General features: G+C 42.0%; 1 protein-coding gene across 2 annotated transcripts in view; it reads left to right on the plus strand.

Annotated features, from left to right (window-relative positions):
- Positions 1-3,398: 3,398 nt before the first annotated feature.
- Positions 3,399-8,958, plus strand: part of LRRC7 (leucine rich repeat containing 7) — a 525,614-nt gene continuing 520,054 nt past the window's right edge. For both annotated transcript variants that reach the window (XM_079128752.1, XM_079128751.1), the window contains exon 1: positions 3,399-4,173. In XM_079128752.1, coding sequence (XP_078984878.1) covers positions 4,172-4,173 — 2 coding nt within the window. In that variant the 5' untranslated portion in view covers positions 3,399-4,171. The remainder of the gene's footprint in view (positions 4,174-8,958) is intronic.

Genomic DNA, 8,958 nt, shown 5'->3' on the forward strand with positions numbered 1-8,958 from the left:
TGTTGATTTTTTAAAATTCAAAAGCAAGTTATAAAAAGGTACATATTATTTATGTAAGGGTTCAGTGTACAAAACAGTACACAAATATTGTTAATGGCAAAAATGCATAAAATTTATGGATGTACAAATAACACAAAACTTAGAAATTAGGTTACAGGGCAGGGGGAGATAGTGGAACTGGGTTGTAGGCTCAATCATATTCATAACGTATAACACTCTCCTTCTTGAGGTAAATGTTGGGCACATCAGTGTACACTGTGTTTTCTGTGACTCTTAAATATTCAAATTAATGTTTAAAACTAAAAAATAACCCAAAGGAATTAAAGTCTATAATAAAGAAGCACTCTCTTTAACTAGAACAGATGGTTAATCTGAGAGATCAGTTTTCACAGTAAAGGCCATCTAACAAATTCATTTGAAGAATCTTAATGGCCCACTATCATTTCCTATTCAAAACTTCTTCCTTGCTTTTCAAAAGCTAACCACAACAGAGCAACCCTCTTCTGCCCTTATGGTGCTCCACTGATATTGATCTTTTCATACTAGACTCTATCAGCTTTAAGCTCTTCAGAACTGTATCTCCATGCCTCGAAATTTAACTTTACTATTATCCCCATTGCCAATATCTCATGAAGCCAATCTAGTTAAGATATTAATTCTTAAAGCTGAGTATTATCCTTTCTGTATATGACACTATTTTAATAAAAATATGCCAAAGAGGATATCTTTTAAAACAAAGGACATTTCGAGCATCCAAAGAAAAATATTGGGAAAATATTTGGCACCTGTTGTTTAATATAAATCACCATGTCTTTTATTTTCAGATGTTAGTCTTGTTTATCCTAGGAACAGATTATCATTTCAAAGATTTTAGTAGCATTGGTGAAGAACTTGATTAACAACTTTAAATTTTATAGCCTTAATATCTAACCATTTATAGATGCCATCTGATCAGCAAGTCTGTTAAAACTACCTTGATCTAAGTTGTGATTGTTGGGCTTTTCCATGGACAACAGCAGAGTACATTTAGCATTCATCTTTCTCCAATGCAGTCATCTGCACTGATGATGGAGTTTAAAGACAGTGTCTACATTTGCATTTCAGTAGTTTCATAATCCCATGAACCACTGAAATCACTTCAATATGCTTCATTGTTTAAATAGTGAAAGTGGCAAAACTTTCTTCAAGATTCATAATCTTAGAGAAAACAATTGGGCCATGGTATTCAAAGCCTATTCTAAAGAGAATGTCTTCTTTTTATTGTTTAATGCAAAATTCATGTTTCATGTTAAAAAATCTTTTGTCCATTTGGGTTTTTATAGCACAATACCAATATCGTTAAATAAGATAAATGAGAAAGGAGGACATGTGGCTTAAATATATTATAGCAGCACCATCAACTTTCAGTTTGGGTTCCCCAAAATACCACCTTCCTCCTCAATGGAAAGGAAAATGCTTGTTTTCACTCAGAAAAACAATTTCACTCACACACAGGATGTTACTTCATCAGTAGGTAGGTGGCCTGCTTGCAAGGACCTGCAGTTACTCATAATTGGCTGTGATTTTATATAAAAGAACTTCTGTGATATATTTTGGTAAGAGAGAATTCTGGAGTTAAAATAAATTCTGAGTTCAGGAACAGGGCAGCTGAGTACCTTTCTGAGATGAGCCTTTTACCTTTCTTATAAGTGGGGATCTAGCAGACAGATTTTTAGGAATGAAATAATATATGTGACAGTAGTGTGTAAATTGTATTCAAGAGCACTGGAAACCTACAAAGGATTGCTTTACTTGGATTCTTGTATCAAATTATTTTCAATAGATTTTTCAAAAGATACCAAATTTTTTCATATCATCCCATGTGACTGAGACATTGAGATGAGGTGAGATGTTCACAAGGACAAAACTGTGTGTGAAAAATTAGAGCTCAACAAAGGTCAATTTAAAAACAATTTTTCTTTTGACATGTTTTCCCCCATTTATTTGCCATTTTGAGAAGCTGTTTCATGGTGTTTTGTAGCACTTAAAAAAAAAAAAAATGATCCGACTTTACAAAACATGTTCTCACTACTTTTCCTTTCTACATGCAAATTATACCAAACACTGGGAAGCCTCCTTAAAAGTCAGCCCACCTTTCCAGTCAAGATAAAATGGACAATAATCCTTCTCCTTGGTTCTCTGCAGATTAGGTTTCAGCCTCCCAAGGCTTTTCCTAGACAATCCTTAGCAGTCAGGAAAAATTCTTTTTAACCTTGAAGATTTTAGTATTCCAAATCTAATACAAGCAAGTGCTTTTTCTTTTTGATAAACTCTAAGCTTACATACACTTCAGTATGTCATTTAAATGCCTCACACAGTCTGACTGTATTAGCGATTAGAGAAAGGGAAGAGTATTCCTCTTCTATTAATGAAGAAACAAGAAACCTTATAGGCTATATTCCACAAAAGAATGATTCCAGGACAATAAATCTATGTTAAAATATTACATCAGATGTATCTAGAGAATACAAGTCTACATATAGCACTAGCTTCAATATTTTTTAAGATACTGCTGCTTATTAGAGTCTAAAGGGAAGTGTGTGAGAACAAGTGTGTGTGCCTGTGTGTTCCTGTGTGTGTCAGGGCAGGAGGAGGGGCGGTGATTAGATGAAGGGAAAGTTGGGAAACCCTTCTTGTTTTGCGCACTCCCAAAGCAGCAACACGGCCCCAGAATGAGAAGAAAGGGACGTGAGAGCTGGCACCAGGGTCGCTGCCATGACTGATATGAAGCGACTGGACCCGCAAGCAGAGACTTTTCTCCTTGGCAGCCAACAACCTGCAGCAGGCAAGGCGGGAGGGGGAGGAAACCCCGAGGAGGCGCTCCTGGCCGCCTCTTTGCTGAGATAGCAGGAGCAGCAGCCTGCGGAGCCACGAGCGCAGCGTCACTGAGCTGGTGCGGGTGCAGGGGCGCGCAGGCAGGCGCACAGGCAAGGAGCCGCTTCTGCCACCCAGTCGCAGGCGCTGCAGGACAACCGTGCAGCCAGAGCGCCCGGGGCCGGTCCGCAAGCGCCAGGAGCCTGCGGCTGCGCTGCCCAGCGCGGTGCCTCGTGCCACCTGCCTTGCGCGCGGTAGGCGATAGGAGGAACCCAGAGAGCTCGGCCTGTTGTCCCGTTTTCGAAAAGCAGCCTGTGGCAACACAGCCGGGAGAGGAATAGCATTTCAATTCTCTACGGGACTGAGATTTTTTTTTTTTCCCTCTCCTCACAATTTGAGGGGAGTCCTAATAGAGGTCAGAGGGGCAAGAGAGGATCCCGAAAAGCTGCTAAGGGCTGTGAACACGGGCACCCCCTCCTATCATTGGAAAATCTCCTTGACATTTTTCACACTTTGAAGCAGCTGCAGCTGGTGTCGTCGGAAAAGGGGGTGGGAAAAAAGAGAGGGGGCGGGGAGAGCAGGGAGACACAGGCAAGAGCCAAGAGCAGCGCCTGCTCGCCTGCCAATCCTGGCACCTGTGCGCCGAACCACTGCACCGAGGAGGACCCCACTCCCGGCGAACCCCAGGTTTGAAGCCACGGACTTCCAACCCTTGGGCAGCCGCTTCTCGTCGGCGGGACCTGCAGCCTCCCACTCCTGCCACCACCGCCGGCTGCGTCCTCCGAAGCACACTGCACCTCCGAGTAGCCCGCTCTTCCCCATCCCCCGGGGATCCTAGCCCAAGAGAGGCACCGCCGCGGGCAGCGGGTGTTGCGGAGTTGGGTCCCTTTCCTGCTAGTCTCCTCTCCGCCCAGGATTTATTGTCTGTGGAGCTTTCTGGGGGCGGGGAGGGAGCTGCGCCTCCGCCACCGCCGCCGCTGCTGCTGCGGTCGCTAGCGCGGCGCGCAGGGCAGGCGGAGGCCGAGGAGTGGACGCGCTCCTGCCTCCCCCGCCGGCGCTCTGGGCTTCCCCTCAGCGGCTCCCCACGGGAACCTCACCAGCGGTCCACCTGAAGGGCATCAGCATCATGGTCTAACGCGGCACCTGCCTGGAATCCCCTCTTTCTCCTCCTCTTCCTCCTCCTACTCCTTTTCTCCTCCTCCTCCGAGGACTCTCGCACCTACTCTACTGCGGACCCTCGAACACTTTAAGGAATAACCCGTAGCAGCTGCACGGCTCACGCTCTCCAGAACCTCATGGGCAGTTTCTCCCGCCGGCGATGTGAGTAGAGCACTCTTGCACGGTGGTCAAAGGGGCTGCGGGGGGCTTCGCTGCCTGACCACGCGAGGTGTGGGACCCCAGCGGCCGGCTGGGGGTGGGCAAGGGAGGGCGGGAGTCTTGGGCGCTCGCTGGGAGCTGCTCGTGAGGTGGCCCGCGGAGGCGGCGGTGCTTTGGTAGGTGCCGGGTATTTGGAAATGGGATGCTAGCTGGGCGAGTGCAAGAGAACACTAAGTGGCTTGGGCTGGTGAGAGACCTTAAAGGGTTACATACTGCGAAAAGGAAAGGTAAAAAGCGAGTGTTCGGTGCAGATGCTGGGACCATTGGTCCAGCTGAGGTTAGGCTTTGCTCCTCTTTATTATCTTGGGTATCTCCAGTCAGCCTTTTCCTGGAGGTGTGTGAGGAACGGAGCGCGTATTTGGTCCACACACACACACACACACACACACACACACACACACACACACACTTGTGGCAGGTCGCACTCGTCCGTTTTTCTTGGAGGGTGTTGTATTACTGTCTTGATAGCTAATTGTTTGAAAAATGCTCTTAGGAGATCTTTATGTCATTGAGGATTGCAGGGGTGGGGCTTGGGGAAATAAAGGAGATAAAGGAGCACGAAAGACCGGAGGACGGGAAGAAGTGGGGGAGCAGTAGGGTGAAAGCTTTCCCTAGGAGTCAGGGAAAATGATGCCTCCTTCTCTCTGTGCCAGACAACTCCTACCCGCATATCTCCTTTGTGTTCCACCGAGAAGCTGGTGAACCCGCACTATTCCTAATTCAGCACTGGGCCCCTTTGCATCCTCCTCTCCCAGTCATTAAGGATGCAGGACGTGTTTCCGATCCTGTGGAAAGAGGGAGGAAAGCCCGTTAGCATTAGGGTAATCATGGCACCCTGGCTCACCGGACCGTGAGACTGGCTACCGGAGGTCTCTAGTCTGACTGTTTTTAGAGTCAAGAACCAGGAGATGGGTGGAGATGAGGGTTGTACATATCGCCTTTAAAAATAGTGTGACTTCATAATAACGGAGATGGCTGCAAAATTGCTTCATTACACCACTTCTCCACCATCAGGGCGGAATAAAAGACCCTCCTCAGTCCTCTTCTCCCTCTCTTCCCTCACTATCTCCTCCCCATTAAGTCACAAAGCAAGCGGGTTGGGCGAGAGGGCACACAGCACAGCACGAGGCGGAGAAGAAGGGGTCACTTTCACAACTCCTGGGAATCGGCTACAGAAAGGAACCATCTGCGACTCCCACGTTCCTTTCGAAGTTCTCCTTCAAAAGGAATTAGGAATAGAGGGAGGGGGTGGGTGGGAATCAGTGAGACACAGGGGTCCGCCACCTGCTCTTTTCCATTACTTTTCCAATACACTTACATCGAATTTACCTGCAGTGGTAATTGGGTCAGCAGGTAAATATGTGTACCTGTAAATGTTAAAATATGGCTCTCCTGATGGAAGAAAAGCAATTTGTATTTGAGCATATTTTAACCTGGGCAATATTTCTAAGCACAATAGAGATTTTGTAGCGTGGGCGAGCAGAGTGCATTCCAGCGAAAGCAGGACACGTGATCCCTCCAACCGGAGAGATACAGTATTAGGAACTCGATTTTCTTTGTTCCAGCCTGAGCCTATGAGATGCTCAGCATCTCAGTTGCTGAAGACCTCCAATAAAAGGAAAATAATAACAACAGTAACAGCAACAATAATAATAAGTTGACCGTAAGTGAGAATAAAGCAGAAAGGAGCCCAGGTAGATAGTTGCCGGTGAAGGGCTTGAATCCTGATATTCCATCTACTGCCCACCCTCCACCCCCACCCCTGGCCCCAGTCTCTTTTTTAAAAAATGAGATATTCCCTGTGGGAGATGCTGTAGAAAAGTTCTCCAGCCCCTGTACACGTGGGTTCTCCAGCGCCTCAGAACCTGCTGCCATTCGCAACAGATTCTGCCACCTCCCGGGTCCAAGTGTCACGCCTCAATTCAGGCATCCTTAAACTGACTTCCGGGACTCTAAGGGAACCACCGGGAGATCTTTCTGCAAGAGTGTAGAGCAATCACGTACCTGCGGCTTGGAAACCACTGATCAAACCAGAAAAGAATGAGAAAGTAGGAATGCAGAAAATATTTTATTTTTCCTTAAAAGTCAAAGGATTGAAGTGCACATATATTGGGGGTGTGTTTAGCAACATCTGTGCTCGGGTTCCTAAGGTGTCTCCAGCTTGTGGGATGTCCTGAAAGCTGATAATTTATTAATTTAATGGAGAAAGAACTTGTTCCCCACCCCAAATTTAACAAGGGTTATGTGACTTAGAAATTTCTTATTTTCACTCCATGTATTATAAGCCATCTTAACAGGGCTAAAGTTTTTAAAACGTGGGATATTTCTGTCCTGTGCTGCATTGCATCATGCTAATATGTCATGGCTGAGAAGGCATAGTCAATTTCCATAACATAATGAAATGAAAGTTCTTTATACATTTTTTAAAAATTTGTCCAAGAAAAGATGTGTACTTACCATGGCAACGCTTGCATTCTACATCACTGGTGCCTGCACATATGCAGCTTCAGAATTAGAAACAACTTCATAAAGAAACAAACCTGGTCCAATTACAGTAGCCATGTTTTATTCAGAATTTTGTCACAGCTTTAGACTGGCATTTAAAATTTTCTTAATTAAAATCTCATTCCACTTTTTTTCATAAGCTTTTAATTTTCTAATTCATCTATAAAGAACCGGACATACACTTAAAGTATCTTCATGCATCTGAATTTTTGCTTGCTTTGGGATTTTAAAATATTGTGAAAATTATTAATTAGTATTAGAAAATTTTATTCCTTAGAATCTACATAGTGTTAATTCCCATGGGTATTTCTTACATTTCTCTTATTTTCTAATAAGTAATGCAGAATAAAAATTTTTGGTGAAACCACAGTTTTCTTCATTGTGACTTAAAATGTCCATTTTTAAGAACATGTCCATTTTTAAAGATGTTAAATTTTAATTGATATACCAAAATTATACCTTTTGATACTAGAATTTTCTGAATGACTATAGCCTCAATACAAGAATGAATCACACATTCTATGAATTATAACTTCATTCCATAACCCACATTAACAAAGTCAAAGAGTAACCAATTATTCATAAATCACCATCCAGATTATTGCTGAATTCTTTTGTTTTTTCTTCTTCACATAAATTATTTGATAATTTGTTGGAAAATTATTCCTTTTGAAGATATATGGTGTTCATTGAACATGGCAATCATAATAATCTAACCAGCAATAAAAGACATTATTTTGTTCTCTTCAGTAATGACGACAGCTTTGTAGAGTATCATCCACACTGTCTTTGAATGAGTCATGTGAATTTGCAACATAACTTTGGGGAACTATTAGTTCACATTTGTGACACAGAACAGACATTTAGTTTGTGACAAGTCTTCTGACCATTAAGTAATTCCTGTCTCCCTGGAAAGATATGCCAGAGATGATTCTAGGTGAGAACCTTGGAGTTTTTACTTTGAATATCTTCAATGTAGGGGACACATTAGTCTTCCATAGGAGATTCTAAGGTATCAATATTAAAAAGTGGATATCTTAATATTAAAATAGCAATATCAACCTATAGTGTAATGATTATATTCTATTTTGAGGAAGCACACAAGTAGGACATTCACAGATGGGATTCCTATATCACCTATTTTATTAATGTTTATTATAATAAACATCAAAATTAATGAACCCAATTGATAAATTTTCAACCAAGGTGCACACAGTTCAGACTGTTGTACATTCTATGGATTTTGACAAATGTGTGATAACATGAATCTTCTATTTTAATATCATACAGAATAGTTTTACTGTCCTAAAAATCCTCTGCACTACACCTATTCATTCTTTCCTCCCTAAAACCTCGGTAAACAACAACTTTTCACTGTCTCCATAGGTTTTCCTTTTCCAAAATGTTGCATAGTTGGAATCACGCAATATATCACATCTTTGCTTGGCAATATTTGAATTGAATTGTGAATTCTTTATAAAAACTTAAAATTAAAAGTGATACTACAAATCAACAAAGTTTGGAAGATGGTGACCACAAGTCAATGATCTTTCTCCTTCGCAAAGTTTTAATCATTTTCTATGAATAAGTTATGAATCATTGGGAATATGTTTTTATAGAAATGCTGTGGGGTATTACCCTGAGACAGTCAAAGAGGGTAAGAAAACCTTAGGTACTTTCAAAAGTAATATGTAATCACCAATAACACAGTCAGCCTCTTAAATCTGCACAATAGAGGTTGTAACAATTGCTAGATAATTGTAGTACATATCAAATAATAAGAGAGTGAGTTGGATATTTTAGAAGAGCACAGCATAAACTTTTTAATATAAATTAGTTTTTCTTTAATACTGTTTTGTTTGTGTGTGTATGTGTGATTGTATGTGGTGATGCATAGTGTATTTTAAAAGAATGCCATTTAAATAATCAAATATATCTATTTTCTCTCTTGAAATTAAGTAAATATACTCAGGAGTCTACAAACACCACTTCACATCATGCTTCTCTTACAATAAATAGTGCCTGAACTTCCAGTTATTAAACATATTCTATGTGTCGGTGCTCTACTTCAAAATAATCCTGTAAGAAATATTATTCACATTTCAATTATTAGAAAACAGAGGTTTAATCATAGCATAGTTAGAAAGTGATGGGTCAAGATTTAAACCTAGATTTGTCTCCTTGACCTTTACCCCTATATCATGTTCTCTCCTTCATAGGCAT

Source organism: Sciurus vulgaris (assembly GCF_902686455.1).
Source record: "Sciurus vulgaris genome assembly, chromosome: 1".
Classification (NCBI taxonomy): Eukaryota; Metazoa; Chordata; class Mammalia; order Rodentia; family Sciuridae; genus Sciurus; species Sciurus vulgaris.